This window comes from Gorilla gorilla, chromosome 13 (genome assembly GCF_029281585.2).
Source record: "Gorilla gorilla gorilla isolate KB3781 chromosome 13, NHGRI_mGorGor1-v2.1_pri, whole genome shotgun sequence".
Lineage (NCBI taxonomy): Eukaryota > Metazoa > Chordata > Mammalia > Primates > Hominidae > Gorilla > Gorilla gorilla.
The window spans coordinates 89,115,992-89,132,377 of record NC_073237.2 but is presented as its reverse complement, the minus strand read 5'-3'; the positions used below and the strand labels follow the sequence as shown (position 1 = coordinate 89,132,377).

General features: G+C 50.7%; 1 protein-coding gene across 2 annotated transcripts in view; it reads left to right on the top strand.

Annotated features, from left to right (window-relative positions):
* Positions 1-16,386, top strand: part of IPPK (inositol-pentakisphosphate 2-kinase) — a 55,975-nt gene that overhangs the window by 374 nt on the left and 39,215 nt on the right. Inside the window, exons 1-3 of one of the 2 annotated variants that reach the window (XM_063696558.1) lie at positions 20-610; positions 11,219-11,266; positions 13,351-13,446. In XM_063696558.1, coding sequence (XP_063552628.1) covers positions 13,408-13,446 — 39 coding nt within the window. In that variant the 5' untranslated portion in view covers positions 20-610; positions 11,219-11,266; positions 13,351-13,407. Of the gene's footprint in view, positions 1-19; positions 611-11,218; positions 11,267-13,350; positions 13,447-16,386 lie in introns of those variants that run through there. The other variant, XM_004048263.5, reaches the window with a different exon arrangement.

Below are 16,386 nucleotides of genomic sequence, written 5' to 3'. Positions count from 1 at the left end.
TGCGGCGCAGGTCCGGTACCTCACTCCGACGGCCGGTATCACCCCGCCCCCATTATCCGTTTCCTCAACCGGGTCGGTTCCACGTCCCCCCAGTACCTTCCTCCTCCCCGGCCGGTCTCCGGAATTCCCCCACCCTCCAGCATCCCCCCCTACCCCGTGGGTTCCTCATCACCCCAGTATCCCCTCTCTACTGGGTCAGTCTCCCATTGCCCCAGATCCTTCTCCTGGCCGGTCTGTCGTCCCCTCAGTATTCCCGTTCCCCGTCAGAGTCAGTTCCACATCCCCCTCCCCGCCCCGTCGGTGCCGCGCTCAGCCTCACGCGGTGCCGCCTCCCGCCTGGATGCCCGCCGGACTGCCAGGCCGCAGTGGGGTGGAGGCTTGGTTGGGACGGAGGGCCCGGCCAGCACTGGAGGAAGAAGCAGAGTGCCCACAGTGCTGTTACTCTCAGCACCAAGAGAGTTCAGCCTCGTGAGACTACGGAATTGCTGTGCTGTTAATAGTAAGGGGATGTTGTCCACAGGTCCTCTTCTCAACCTTTTAGAATTTGAAGGGTTTCACCTGAATTCAACGAGGGTGAAAGTTTTAGAAACTGCAGTAAGATCTCGCAAAGGTGAATCCCAAGAGTGAAGCGTGTGGGTTTCTGTGAGGGCCCAGATCTCTCTGACCTTTTGCTGTCTGGTACAACCACGCAGGAATGTGGCCGGCTGGAAGCGGGGAGGTGGGTGAGGGAGGCGAGGATAGGTGTCATGTAGGGAGGAGTTAGAGCATGGGTGTTAAAGGCACAGGAATCTCAGTGTCTACATTTGTGAAGTGGAACTAGTAATAGAATTCACATTGTGGGATTGTTGCAAAGACCAGTTACGCAGGAACCCATCAAGTTATGCTTAGCAAGTGATAATTATCATCCCTTGGACAGATAAATAAAGTGAAAATCAGAGAGGTTAAGGGCACTGCCCGAGTCGAACAGCTTGTCAGGGATGATGTAGGCAGTGGAGTCCTGCCTTGCTTCTGTTGTTCCTATGCTGGGTGCATTGGTCAGCTGTAGTGTAAGCTGCAAACACCCAGGTAGCCCCTAGGTTGTGCCTTTGGATTTTGTTGCTCATTAGCACAGGGAACTAAAGAACAGAGACTACAAGCTTTGCTCAAGATCTTTAGGTGAATTAATAATGGACCAGGCTAACCTAAAGCTGTCCTTCTCTTGTGTAGTCCACTATTGGCAAAGTGAGGGATGTTTCTGCGTGAGTCCTTTTGTTGTTGGGTTACTGTGCCGATCCCCTGAATCCTTTCCCAAAACAAATACTAATCTTCCAATTCCTTGGTAAGATTAGATGTATCTCTGCATTTTAGGTAAACTTAAGGCTTTCTTTAGTGAGGGCTGATACATTAAATTTCAAAAGTAGTGGCAGATGAAGCAGCAAGTTTCAGGCTTGGAGCAAAAGGACACCCATGTTGAAAGAGCAGAGGCTTTGACGCAGTTGCCTCTGGCACTTGGATCCCTCTGCACGTTCCAGACAAGTATGTGTCCACCCCCTTCCCTGAGTAGGCATCTCCAGGGCAGCCTGGCCCTACCCTGTTGCACAGCTCTGATTGTAATGATTGTTTATTTTTATTTATTTATTTATTTATTTATTTAGAAACGGAGTCTTACTCTGTTGCCCAGGCTGGAGTGTGCAGTGGCGCGATCTCGGCTCACTGCAACCTCCGCCTCCCAGGTTCAAGCGATTTTCCTGCCTCAGCCTCCCGAGTAGCTGGGATCACAGGCATGCGCTACCATGCCCAGCTAATTTTTGTATTTTTAGTAGAGATGAGGTTTCACCATGTTGACCAGGCTGGTCTCCAACTCCTAACCTCAAGTGACACCCACCTCAGCCTCCCAAAGTGCTGGGATTACGGGCGTGAGCCACCATGCCAGGTTGATTGTTTATTTTTTCTTTCACCTTTTCAAATTTACCTACAGCCACCAGGCTGTTCTAGACCTATGCTATTCATTCTTTTTTTTGAGACGGAGTCTTGCTCTGTCTCCCAGGCTGGAGTGCAGTGGCGCAATCTTGGTTCACTGCAACGTCTGCCTCCTGGGTTCAAGCAATTCTCCTGCCTCAGCCTCCCAAGTAGCTGGAATTACAGGCGCCTGCCACCATGCCTGGCTAATTTTTTTGTATTTCACCACGTTAGCCAGACTGGTTTCAAACTCCTGACCTCAAATGACCCGCCCGCCTCAGCCTCCCAGAGTGCTGGGATTACAGGCGTGAGCCACTGTACTCAGCCTCATTTTTTATTTTAAATCTAAATTTGCTTTACTGTGCTTATTCCTGCTTGGTTGTTGTTTTTAGCTCATCATTTGAAATTGAAGATTATCACTGCACATAGTCTCATGAGAAAATGTTTCCCATCAAGTTAAGGTCAGATGGAGCCTGTGCCTGATGTGGTAACCTGAACCAAGCCTAGCCCACCAGCTCTGCCCTGTGGCCTGTTTGCTCAGGCTGTGGACCGAGGAGGAGAGAGAGCAATTCCCAGAAGGCAGCTTTTTAGAACCTGTTGAGTTCGAGCAGAGGGTGTGTGTCAGTGGGATAAGAGATGGGTGAGGTAGAATAGTAGGAGTCCGTGGTCCTGTGGATGCTGAGCATGCGCCCAGCCTCCCTCCAGCCGGGTGTGGGAGCAGGTGGACCCTGCTACTGTACTCAACTCCTTAGATCCACCTCATTCAGTCCAAGAGAGAGGGAGGCCTTTGCCAAGTTTTTCCAGGTAAGGAGAGGGTTGCTTTCTCTGAGAGGACATCAGCTCCTCTCAGAATTGAAAGGTCCCTAATGAGTCCTGTGCTGACCCCCATCCCCTCCACCATGAGAACATGATACGCCTTCAGCCAGCCTGAGCCCGTCCTGCAGGAGCCGAGGGCCTAGGTAAGGAGATCTGCATGGTCATTGGCTGTCAGCACTAGAAGGAGCACAGTGATGTTCTTCCTGCAGTATGCAAACATGGGATGAGAGAGAGCCTTCTGTGCAGCGCAGGGCTTGTAGGAAATGAGGCCTGGGGATGGAGGAACTAGGTGTGGGCTACAGGAGGGTGGGAGGGTGTGCCCAGGGTGGGCAGGAAGGTAAATAGCAGGCCAGCCATAGAGAGGCATTTAAAGGTGTTCCTGACAGAAGGCGGTCAGCTTCCCCAAGGCCCTTCCACTCAGAGACGGCCCAGGATGATTCTCATTTTGCCTGTCAGTTTGCATTCTGCCTCTGTTTGGGATGGTTGTACACCTGAACTTTCCCAGGCACAGGTAACCATGGTGTTCTCTGCCTCATGTGGTGCGGACCCTGTGGCATGCTTGAGAGGCTCTCGGCAGCCTGGCATGTTCCCTGGTGTGTGTCTGGAGCTCCAGACACTGACCCTGTGGGGGCTCCTTGATGGGGGAACTTCCCATCTGGGCACAGTTTCCTCGCTGCAGCCTGAAGGTGCAGTACTTGGGCCAGTGGCCACATCTCAGGTTAGTGAAGTCCACAGGTTGCCCCTTTATGCACTGCCGCAGGATTTCTCTCCCGTGTAACGCCTGCACCTGCCTCCTTCACCTTCAGCTTGTTGGTTTTGGCTCAGTGTCCTGTCCTGTGAAGGTCACTTTAGGTTTGGTTTGTCATTCCATCTCCTAGGTGTCTTCAGATCTGGATCATGCACTTGTCTGGGGCACTGAGCCCCTTCCGGACCACCTCAGCCTTGGGGAGCAGGGGCAGAAGGTGGCCCACTCCTGTCATGACACTAAGCTGTCATGATGTTTTCCTTCTGACAGAGGTGACATGAAAGACTTTGCCATTTAGTTGGCTTACCAGCCAACTAAATTGATCACATGTGTGGACAAAGCTGCTCACTTCCAGTTGTTCCAGTTTCGTGACCTTTCTGAAGTCTGAGAGCTTCAGATCATTTCTGCAAATTGTTTTGTTGCCTGGGGAGTTTTGGTGTCCCTGTGGTACCTGTTTAGTGCTTGGGATATTTGTCTGGGCATTGAAGGTGTGAAGTTCAAGCGGTCAGGTGCCCTTCTACTGTTTCTCTTCTCATCTTGTGTTTTAAGATTTCTGGTTCATAGATCATATATATATGTATTTTTTTGCCATACAGCATGATTTTGTATATTTTAATAATTTAAATGATTATTTTGTAGTGGATGAATTAAGTCCTTTATATGAGGACGTGTTTACAGTTACGTAGAAAAAGCAGGTTACAAAAGAAGATGCATAATGTGGTTATAATTACAAAATGATTAGAAGAAAATAGATGAAAGTGTTCTAAGTGGCTGTAACTGATAGTATCACGAATCACTTTTACTTTTTTTGTTTTTTAAATATTTTCTGAATTTCTTACAATGGATATGTATGATACTCAGGAAAAAAGATTAATTTTTAAAAAGTTTATACTCTTTGATTTACTAATTTCTGTTCTAGTAGTCCGTTCTAAGGAGATAATTAGAAACGTAAATAAAGATCTTATACACAAAGATATCCATTACAGAATCACTTAGAACAGGTTAAGTGGAAAGCCATTGTGCAGTCCTGCAGGACTGTTAACTGGGCCATACTTCCTACTGTGGATGCTGAAAGCACATACGTTTATGTTCTCTGTTTTTTTCTGACCGTATAACATGTGCCCAAGCCCTTGGCCGCTCCCTTTTACAATTTTTAGCTGGACCTAGTTGAAATAGTCTTAGCTTTCTGTTACTGCTAGCATTTTGTTTAAACTAGTGATGTATTCTGCATTTGGGATTTTTAATGGCGCTCTAGGCTGACGCAGCTGATGTGGCTTCTTTCCTAGTGATGTTCCTTCTTGTCTCATTTGAGCTCATTGGAGAGCTGTGCTTGTGGCTCGCTCTTTGTTTATTCCTTTCTTTGTATCTGCAGTTGCGTGATGAGTTCTGCTGTTTGGTGACTGCAGCCTGTGACAGTGCCTCTCGTGCACGGGGGTTTGTTGGTTTGGCCTTGGCTCACCTCCTACTTTTACACCTTCTGAGGTGACACAGCCACTTTCCTTCTGCCTGACTGAGCCTCCTTCTGCATCAGAATTCAGTCAGAGCAAAGCTCCCCAGTGACTTCCTGTGTCTTCTGAGAGCTGCGATCCAGGAGGGTGAGAAAAGCATCATTGATGTGTCTGCAGAGAGCAAGGCTGTGCCTAGGGCCCGGCCACTCCTGCCTTGTTGCCAAGCAGTTGGGAGATCTGAGGGCCCGGACTTGCTCACACTTCCCTGTGGCCCTCACTGTGGGCCTCTAGGCAGCCCTGCTTCCCCTTCACAGGCAGTGAGGCTTTCCATGCCTATAGGGGTCAGCCCCATGCACGAGGTGTGCCTATCCCCACCGGCCTCCCCATGTTCTGAGAGTTGTGTGGGTGTGTGACCTCCCCCATGGCCCACACCTGTGCCTGCTGCAGTCCTGCAGAGGACACCATGAGGTCAGGACGGAGTTGCCGAGGCTTGAGGACATGCCCCATACAGGTTGGACAAGGGGCCAGCACCTACTGCGCCCTGACCCCAGGCCGTCTCCAGTCTGGCCTCCCTGCTCTTGCCTGCAGAGTACTGGGCTCCCATCCTCCACAGGCATCTTGGTGATGTCACTTTTCATCCGGTGTCAAATGGGCTTTGTATTTCTATCTGAGGCCATACATTCCCAGTGAAGCGAAGCTCACCCTTGGGAGCGCCTCCTGTTGGAGCCCAGTACCGTAAGCCCTGCTTCTTGTTCCCTCCACGGTCCTGCGCATCCTGGACATCCCTTTCTGGGTTGCAGAGGTGGACTTCGGCACCTCCTGCCCCTGGTGACTGACAGACCCTGGGCAGCCTTCTCTGGCTGGGACAGAGCTGGAGCTGGAGCTGCGGGGGTAAGGTAAGGAGGGTCTACAGGGAGGGCAGCCTCTTGAGACTGGACATTTGGGATCCCCCATGACCCCTGCCTGGGAGTCATCTTCACAATTCGGGAGAAGCTGGAGCTGAGCGTTGCTTCTAGAAGGCATCCTGAGGGGTGACCCCTGCTGCTGTTGTCTTTTTCTATCTTCCCTTCCCATGAAAGTTGTCTGATCTCAGCTTCAGGTTATCTCCTCAGCCTGGTGGAAGACTTGACCTTGGTCCTTGTCTTTTGACAGATCTCTGGAACAGCTGATTTGGTGGCTGATACCCCTCCAGAGTGAGTCCTCCGTGGGTGGCGGGAAAGTCTCTCCTCATCTGTCCTGAAAGGCTCTTGTAGTTAGTAGCTTTAATTCCACCCATAAGGTGCCCCCTCAGGCTTCCCATTGGCAGGTGTCCCTTTTAATGTATTGGGGTTTTTGTGGCCTTCTATTTTTATTTAACACCAATTGTTGCTTCTTCTCTCTGAAAATATAGAATATCAGAAGGAAGGAAGTGAAAAACATCCAGTATTTCTCCATGAAGAGAACAACTTTTGTTAACACTTTGGTCCACTTTCTTCTAGTCTTTTTCTACTTATTGTCAAGCATTGCTTAACACCAGGGATGCATTTTGAGAGCTGCATTGTTAGGTGATGTTGTTGCCATATGAACACACCTAGATGGTAGAGCCTGCCCCATGCCCAGGCTGTATGGGGCAGCCTATGGATCCTAGTCCTCAGACCCGCACAGCATGGTTCTGGACTGAGTACTGCAGGCCATTGGGACACAATGGGAAGTGTTTGTTATCTAAAGGTAGAAACTGTGGTATTATAATCCTATGGGACACACCATTGTTTCATGCAGTCCATCACTGACCCAAGTGTTGTTATGTGATGCATGACTGTATTTTGTCTTTATTGGGTAGTTAAGAACACTACGTATCTGTTTCTGTTTTGGGATTTTTTTTCACTTAATTTTATAGCACAAATATGTAGAAAATCCTCATGCATGTCTTGAAGGGTGCTCACAGGTTCCCAGTGTTGCGTTGGACATCCTTGTGGGTGGGCTTTGCCGAAAGTCTTCGTACACACTTCTTTGGACTTCTGATGCTCAGGCTGGGTTCTTGGGTGAATCAGGCCCCTTGGCACACGTTGCAGATCGCTTTCCACATGGCTGTGCCACCTACCCTTGCGCTGCAGCCCAGGAAGGGATTTTTATTGAAATGCTTTTTGCCACTTTTGTAAGTGATGAGTTGTGTCCCTTAACCTTTTAAATCTTCGGGTTATTTATTATGTGTGTATAAATGCATCACTCCTCTTGTTCTTCCTGTTGTTTGGTGTTTTTGGCTTGTTAGAATCCTTGATTTTCATCTAATTTTCCAAGGTGGAAGCTTCCCTGTTACCAAGACATAAAGGTGTGGCTTGGGCCTTGGTTTAGCGTTGCTTTTGTTAAGAAACACCCCAGCCCTCAGACTGCAGAAGTATCAAGTTCTTCCCTTCCAATCTTAATTCTTTTTCTTCACTTTTTTTTTTGAGACAGAGTTTCGCTCTTGTTGCCCAGGCTGGAGTGCAGTGGTACAGTCTTGGCTCACCGCAATCTCTGCCTCCTGGGTTCAAGTGATTCTGCCTCAGCCTCCCGAGTAGCTAGGATTACAGTCATGTGCCACCACGCCGGGCTAATTTTGTATTTTTTAGTAGAGACAGGTTTTCTCCATGTTGGTCGGGCTGGTCTCGAACTCCCGACCTCAGCTGATCTGCGCACCTGGGCCTCCCAAAGTGCTGGGATTACAGGCATGAGCCACCGCGCCTGGCCCTTTTTCTTCACTTTTAACATTTTATTCTAGACGTTAAGAAGAAGGTAAGTTTCAAATATCTGGTTTCAGATACTTTTTTTAAGAGGAGTAGTGTCATTATCTCCATAGCTGGTTAAGACCTGGTGAGCTGGCAGGAGCTTGGAGCCTGCTGGGGTGTTGGTTCTTGCTCACTCCTTCATGTGAAGTCCCCCAGGTGGCTGTGTTGACCCCCTCCTTCCCCAGCCATGGGTGCCCCTTGGACTCATTGTGTCTTTCTGCTAATGAGAGCTGCTACAGTGTTTTTTCACCTGTTTCCTGCCAGCTGCCTGCATGAGGGTAATGGGGCCCTGTGGCCTATGCATTACAAAGCCCTCAGCCTGGCACATCTTGGGGACCACCCACCTCAGCCAGCCCAGCCTGATCAGGTCCCTCACATGGGGCAGTTGGCATGGGCTGTAGAGAATAGGTGAGCTGAGTGTGTCTGAGTTTTGGTATTGATGAAAACTGGCTGAGACTGCGGTTCCCCTGGGGGTGTGTGGGTGGGTAGGTTTCTTGTAATAGTTTTTGGATGTTAAATGGGTGGGTGGAGAAAGCAGTTTCCCTTGAAATGGACAAATCACTGTATTCAGGTTTCCTTGGTTGGTTGTGGCTCTTGGGCTCCATAGTGGGAAGGGATAGCAGGAGATTTCCTGTGAGTGACAGCAGGGAGGCCAAGCCACTGTGTTTGGATGTGGTGGTGGAGGAAATGTGAGGAAGGGGCTGGGAGGGCCAAGTGGGAGGGCCGCTTTGGGCTTCTCTGCCTAGGCTTGGAAGGCCTGCGTCCATGTCCTCTCCTGGGGGGCAGCACAGTACCCAATGCCCCCATAGCCTGCTGGTGACTCAGTAGCAGCGAGGAGCCTGGCCACCAGAAAGACGCTGAGAACCTCCCAGGGTCCAGGCCCTCCTCTAAACTTGGCTTCACCCCATGTGACCTTGACCTTTGGGGTCAAGACCTTGATCTTGATCAAGGCTTCTCTCCAGGCTGAGGCTGGGCCAGCAGGCGAGGCTGGACCTGGGTTCTCTGAGACCTGATCTGCCCTTGTGCAGTCTCACTTCCCACATTCTGTAAACTGAGACTCAGTTGCCCATCTTGGAGGGAGAGACGGCTGGAGATGATGGAGTTTAGGAGTGTAGCGTGGGCCCTGAAGCGCTGGTGCTAGCACCTGCTGGCTATTGCAATAATAATTATTAATAAGCGCTAGCGGGAAGAATGATGTTATTTTATTATCCACAAGGACTGAAGACTAAGTCCTTAATGATTTAGGCTCTGACATCTTTTTCTCCTGGGACCTGTGTATGGTTTTTCTTTGTATAGTGCCCTGTGCAACTTATTTTAAAAAATTTTTTCTTCATAAGCCAGATAATGGCTTTCTGAATTAACTTATACTTTATGTGAGTGGTTTTGTGTGTAATAATAATGCATAGGAAATTTATAATTTCCATTTATAAATAAACAGAAAAGACCAGTTGTTCCCGCCTTTCCTGACAACAGAGTGGCAGGGAACTTCAGAAAGCTGAGTCTGTATTAGCAGGTGAATGCTGCCAGGGGAGGGGGGTCCTGTGTTCTTGTAGTTGGTATTTCTGTTCATGGGCCCACTGAACTCCTTCTTCTGAGGCTACAGTGGGGAATTTCTGCGGAGAGAAAGCTCATGTGTTGGCCTGGCATCACCCTGATCAGGACTGCTTTGCTACAAAAGTCCATTGTGCAGCTTATGAGTTAGTTCCGTGATAAACCGAGACAGGCCTTGCTTTCCTGTAGATGTCGCAGAGCTCTGTGCATGCAGTCTGTCAGGTGAGTAAGCTTGGCCCCTGTGGGTGGCGGGGTTTGCCCTGTGTGAGGGACAGGGTGAGAGCTTGCACCATGGCAGCCTGGGTCAGTTTACACTGATCAGGGATTTCATGTAATGTATTTTCTTATTGTGTTGATTTTCAAGCATGACCCTCAATCACACTTACACATCGCTAGCAGGGCATCACTGAATGCTTGCCATCGGTGGAGAGCTGTACTGTATTTGGTGCCTAATTGTTGGAGGGCGGGTCAGGCACACTCGAATAGCACACACCATCATGTGTAGGTGAGGAGCAAATGCACTTTTAGGGGAACGAACTTCTGGGGAGCTGTCTAGAGTTAGGACTTCTGTCGATCAACTTCTGCCTTTCCTTAAATTTTGGTGGAATTATAGTTCCATTAAAATGATCCTTAGCCAGTCGATTCCCATGATTGATTGTTGATGCCTGCTTTCAGCTTGGGAGGGGACAGCGGTAGCATGCATGCCATTGATCTTGGCTTCCCCAGGTCTCAGCTTGGGGCTCAAGGAGGGGACAGCTATCTGCAGCACAGCGAGCCAGGAGCGTGGCATTAGCTGGGAACTGGAGCTCAGTCAGAGGGGCCCGGGGGGCCGGGTGCCTGGGATTTAAGAGCAACGACGTACATTATCTAAGTAGGGCTGCGGGGAGCGGGTGGGGGAGTCTGGCTTCGTCTCCATGGGGACTTTGTTGCTCTTTAGGCATCTTTTGATCTAGAAAATGGCCCTTTCTAAGCCGTCTTTAGTGCAGCCTGTTTCCTCCCTCCTGCTTAGGCTTTGCCCTGTGGCCTCAGCAGGGGCGCTTCCCAGGGCATTGGACCCCCCACCTTTGCACTGCAGCTAGAGCCCCTCCCAGGCGCGTTCTCCTCCTACATATAATGTACGTTCTTAGAATGTATTTTTTGAACATTTAAAAAATTGAAATATTCAAAATAAAGATAAATTAAAAAGAAGTTATCGTAATCATTGCTACTTGCAGATGTTAAACTTGTGCCGAATGTCCTTTCAGACCTTTTGATGTAGACACATCAATACTTATTTTATTTAAACATTTTTATTTTAAAAACTTGAAGTGTAACATACCTGCAGAAAAGTACTCAGATCGTGGGTATAGCTTAATTATCACAAAGTAAGTGGACCCATAATCCTCTGACCAGTCCCTTCTAGAACCTTCCTTAGCAACTATTCATGCATGCCCAAGGGGTGGGCACAAGGGGTCAGCGTTACCTGTTTTTTGAACTTTATATAAATAGCATTACACCCATACGTGTGTGTGCACACGTGTGTTTCTCTTTTTATGAAAATAGGCTCATTCCGTAAGCCCCGTTCGGTAACTTTTTTCATTTAACAGTATGTGATAACCACAAATCTGTGTCTGTAAGTAACCTGATCTTTCTTATAAATCACTGACTGGTATTACATGGTTTGAAATGTGTGCCACTGTGTTTAAACCATCTCATTATTGTTGGGCATTTAGGTTATTTCCATTTTATTTCTTTCCTTAAGATAAAGTCCTGGGAGGGGCTGGCTGGTCAGGCTGAAGGTTCTTGGTTGTCCCACTGCCCAGTGTGCCCTTGCTGGGTCCCAGCCCTGGCCTCCCTGCCCTGGGGGCTTCCCAGCCTCCTTGCTGTGGAGCTTCACTGTGGACTTTGTCCACTGAGGATGGGACCCCCAAACTGACTGACACCTTGTGCCTTGGCTTTGAGCAAATACTAATCAGATTTGTCTTATTTTCCAACAGCGCTGCGTCGTGCTGCGGTTTCTGAAGTTTCCTCCAAATAGGAAGAAGGTAAGATGGGTGGGTTTGCACCCAGACTTACAACAATTATTTAAGAAAACTCTGATTTTTTTTTCCGATGTAGAAACATTGATGCTAGTTGTAGCATTCAAAGATGATACAAGCATTCAGTGCAGAAAGTGGTGTGTCCATCATTCCTGATATAAAACTGACTGGGTCCAGCACGTTAACCCATGTGTCACTGTGGTAGTCTATGTGGCACTCAGCCAGGAGCTGCCCTGGGCTGGCATGTAGGTCCTGCTCAGAGGGCCCTGCTTGTGGCGAGGACCCCAGGATCAGGCAAGCTTTGCGTTGCCGAGTTCCTTAGCACCTGCTGCCTCAGTTTCCCCATCTGTGGAATTGTGTCTATGAAAATAAGAGTCTCCAGTGTGGTGGTAGACAGTCTGTGTTAAACATTGTGGTGGGAGGGAGTCGTTAGGTTTCTCTTCTCTGAGTCATCCAAGCAAAATGCCATGGACCACCCGTGAAAAAGCATTGCCCTCTCTTTTTTGACCACTGAGTTGCAGCTTTCTGTGCAAATCTCTGTTGGTCCTGGGGTGCATACCGAGTCGCGGAGGCTTCCTGCATTCAGGGCCCTTCTCTGCTCCCCATCTGATGTGTGGGTCCTGTGAGGGGACACATGCAGCTGAGCTGGGGGTGAGCTCCTGGATGGTGGCTGTTCCACTGTGGGAGCAGGCGGAGGCTGGCTTGGGCGATGGTATGGGGTTGATGAGTCACTGCCCCTTGAGGGCTCCTGGGAGATGGCAGGTTGGAGCATCTGAGGTAGAGGTCATAGAAAGGGAGGCCGGGGGGTGGTGGTGGGTGGAGGTGACAGCTGCCGCGTGGGCACAGTAGAAAGAGGGGAGAGAGCCATGGGAGAAAGCTGCCGTTGGTGGGGCCACAGTGGGTGTGGGGTCGAGGTGGGCAGGCGGAGGATAGGAAGGCCCCACTGTCTTGCGGTTTCTGCCTCAGCTGCTGAAGAGAAATAGGCCTAGGTGGTTTTGGTTTGTGGAACGCATCCCATGGAAACAAAGTCCATGCCTCCAGCCTTCTCTGTCCCCTTCTTTGCTGTATTCAGTGACTGCAGAGCCCAAACCACCCTAACCTTGACTCCCCCAAGGCCTGGCATCTGTGGCCCCTGTCAGATCTTCCTGTGTGGAGTGGCCGGGGCAGTGTCTGCCAGGCAGCAGTTGGCTACATTTCCTCTGTAAATGACATAATGTGGCACACTGTGTGATCAGTGGAGACTTGAGTGGTAACTTTTCTGTTGACCAGGGGGGCTTTATTTTTTTTTTTTTGAGAGAGAGTCTCGCCCTGTCGTCCAGGCTGGAGTGCAGTGGCACGGTCTCGGCTCACTGCAAACTCTGCCTCCTAGGTTCAAGTGATTCTCCCGCCTCAGTCTCCTGAGTAGCTGGGATTACAGGTGCCCGCCACCATGCCTGGCTAATTTTTGTATTTTTAGTAGAAACGGGGTTTCAGCATGTTGACCAGGCTGGTCTTGAACTCCTGACCTCAGGTGATCTGCCTGGCTTAGCCTCCTAAAGTGCTGGGATTACAGGCGTGAGCCACTGCTCCCGGCCAGGGTTTTTTTTGTCAGAAGCTGTGACCACAGCTGTACCGGGCCACTGAGGGACATGGGGATGATTTCTGTCTCAACCAGTTTCATCACCTTACTGACTCTTTAAGAACCTCTGACTGGGGAAAGAATATTCTACATTTAGAGGCTAAAGAGTAAAATCTCTTTAGAGATTGAGATGTGAGATGTCGGAGGTTTTCAAAGTCACATTCCTTGGAAGGCATGTGTAGGGGCCGCTTTGGGAGATGGGCAGATGGGAGGCGGCAGCAGTGCGGTCCTCAGACTGCTACCTTCCCAAGTCTCTGGGCCGAGGAGGGTGGCATGGCTGGGGAGGGACGCTGATGAGGAAGGGCACTGGGGCCCTTCCCCTGGGTCTGAGGGCCATCACCCTGGTTCTGTCTGTGGCTGGGACGTGCCCCTTGCTTGCGGTGGGGTCCGTGGTGGTTTTTGCCTCTCCCCTCAAGCAAGGCTCTGTTGGGAGGTCCCATCACGAAGGCTGTCCTGTGGTTGTCTCCTACAGACCTCGGAAGAGATATTTCAACACCTGCAGAACATAGTGGACTTTGGGAAAAATGTCATGAAGGAGTTTTTGGGGGAGAACTATGTTCATTGTGGGGTAAGTGCTTTTTATTCACATCTGAATTCTTGGGCATGTTTTGCGTCAACACTGCCAATTTCCCGGTGATCTTTTGGAACTTTGTGCTTAATGATAACCCGCGTCCAGCTAGTCTCCAAGTGTTTCTCATTTGCTGTGCTGGGTGGCAGCAGAGTGGATACTGCAGTTTCTCTTTCCTAGCTGAGAAGCATGGGGTTCAGAGGGCCCACGTGAACCCCTGTTCTCCAGGGCCCGTCTCTGCCGGCCCTCCTGGAGGCTCCTGCTGGGTGAGGGCTCTTGAGCAATGCCCCTCAAGCAATGGCATTGCTCTCTGCCCCTGGGCACCTTTGAACACAGGAGGCCCTACATGGGAGGGTGGTGGCACCTGCTGGGGCTGTCCTGGGGGCGGCTTATCACACCCAGGAAGGGCCTCTGCTGCCCAATGAATATTAAAAGCTGGGGTTTAGAGAAAAGCCATGGGAGCCCCTGGGTGTTGCCACCTGTGCTGGGGTCTGTGGGAATGGGACCAAGGTTGCCAGCCCTGGCTCACTTCTTGCCTGGGCCTGTTCTCTGAGCAGATCTGCAGTTTTGAGACCTGGACAGGCCCCTGGGTCCCATCCTTCTGCAGCTGCTGTGGGTGTTGACTTGCCTCCAGCCTGTTCACTGCACTGTTGTGATGTTGGGAGTGTTTGGGGGTCACAGTTCCCGTTAGGAAGATTCATGCAGTTTTTTCCCTAGGGCATATGCCTTAGATGGTTCTGTGCCGTGACCAGTTTTCTCCTCGAGGAAGGAACATTCTTGGAGGCAAGATCCACCAGAATCCTCTCTGGCAGGAGGACTCGTGTGGTGATGGCCCTTGTTGGCCAGGGGCATGGGATTAGACTCGAGGTCCCATTGGCAACCTGGTGGGGTGAGCATTAGGGACTGCTCTGAGGGGACAGGATGGGGGAGCATTTCCAGCAATGAGCACTCTGGCTCCAGGTTTGTCCTCAGTGGGAAGGGTCACAGTAATGAACCCACAGCAAACAGGGCTCAACCCACAAGGCCGCCTGTGAGCGCATTTCCTCCGCCTTAAGATACCGACAAAGTGAAGCAGAGCTTGCTTGCGCTGCAGGTGAGCGTGTCCCGGTAGGACGCCGCTGGGCTCTGGCGCAGTGGGAAAGTAGGTGCAGAGCCCATTCCAGGCTGACGATGCACCCCTCAGGGTCGCTGCGTCTGCAGGGCCACACAGGGCCACATGAGGGAAGAACAGATGTGTCGGCGAGTTAGGCAAAGCGTAGAGTTTCCCTCCTGTTTGTTGTGGGGCAAGATACAACCAGCCCTGTGATGAGACCGTGAGACAGAGACAGGGACAGCCACACCCTGGCTCCCAGCCCTGCCCGGTGGGTGTGGCGCTGGTCTGGGCCTGTCTCCAGTGCTGGGTGTGGGAGCTGGAGAGTTTAGGAAATGGGGAAGGGGCAGAAGCTGCTTGCCTTGTTCTTCCACTGTTGCTCCTCACATACTGGAGGAACCTGAAGGCTCAGGAGTTCCACCTCGCTGCTGTGGGCCAAATCCTGGTGAGGTTGGACGCTCTCTGGCGCCAGCCTCAGCTCCGTTGGAACCTCGCATGCTGACAGTTCTGTGCCGTGGCCCGGTTTTCAGGCTGGGGACATGAGTGAAGGGACAGCCAGGCTGGCGGCTCTTTGTCCTTCTGAGCAGTTGTCCCTTTGCCATTTAGAGGGTGATGCCTGGAGGTCCTCCCACATCTCAGCTCCCAGGTTACAGGGAGCTCTGTGGGATTCCAGGGGACAGCTCCAGGATGAGATTTCTGTGGGCTTTCCCTCTGGTCCTCTTAGGTGAATACCTTGTGCAAGAGCTGGTTGGTGCATCCTCATGTGATTGGATGGTGGCGTGGTCCATACTCGCCAATGTAGTTGGACTTTTAAGAGGTTGCTTACTGTCAGTATTTGTTTGTTTTTGTTTTTTATCTCGCTCTGTCACCCAGGCTGGAGTGCAGTGGTGCAATCATGGCTCACTGCAGCCTCAACCTCCCAGACTCAAGTGATCCTCCTGCTTCACACCCACCCCCGAGTAGCTGGGACTACTGGTGCGCACCACCGCACCCAGCTAATTTTAGTTTTTTTTGTGGAAATGGGGTTTCACCATGTTGGGCAGGCTGGTCTCGAACTCTTGGGCTCAAGTGATCAGCCCGCCTTGTCCTCTCAAAGTGCTGGAATTATAGGTGTGAGCCACTGCTCCAGGCCAGCATTTTATTTTGACTTTAAACACAGATATGCATATTATAAAATCAGTGATTTACAGCTGTTGGAAATAAACCACCCAGGTCTGCTTTTCACCTGGGTGACTGTGAGTTCAGGCCATGCATGGGCAGACAGCGGTGTGGAGGGTCGTTGCCCTGTATGTGGACCTGAGACCTGCGTGGCTGCTGTGTCTCCCAGCCATATGTGCTGCGGGGTGGGGGCCAAGGCAGAGTGACGGCCTTGTGTGGTTCTGGACGATGGTTCTCACACGCAAGGCGTCCAGAGTCGGCATGTGTGCCTTTTGTGCTTTTGCTTTCTTTGGAGTGGAGCCAGTACTGGGACTTCTTGAGATGATCCAATTTACGAATTTTCTTTTTTTGTTGTTTTTGTTTTTGAGACAAATTCTCGCTCTGTCGCCCAGGCTGGAGTGGCGTGATCTCAGCTTACTGCAACCTCCGCCTCCCGGGTTTAAGCAATTCTCCTGCCTCAGCTTCCTGAGTAGCTGGGACTACAGGCGTGCGCCACCACACCCGGCTAATTTTGTATTTTTAGTAGAGACGGGGTTTCACCATGTTGGTCAGGCTGGTCTTGAAATCCTGACCTTGTGATCCACCCGCCTCGGCCTCCCAAAGTGCTGGAATTACAGGCATGAGCCAACGCGCTTGGCCTCAATTTACAAATTTTCGAATGTTTACATTCCCCACTCTTGTCCATTGTGTCA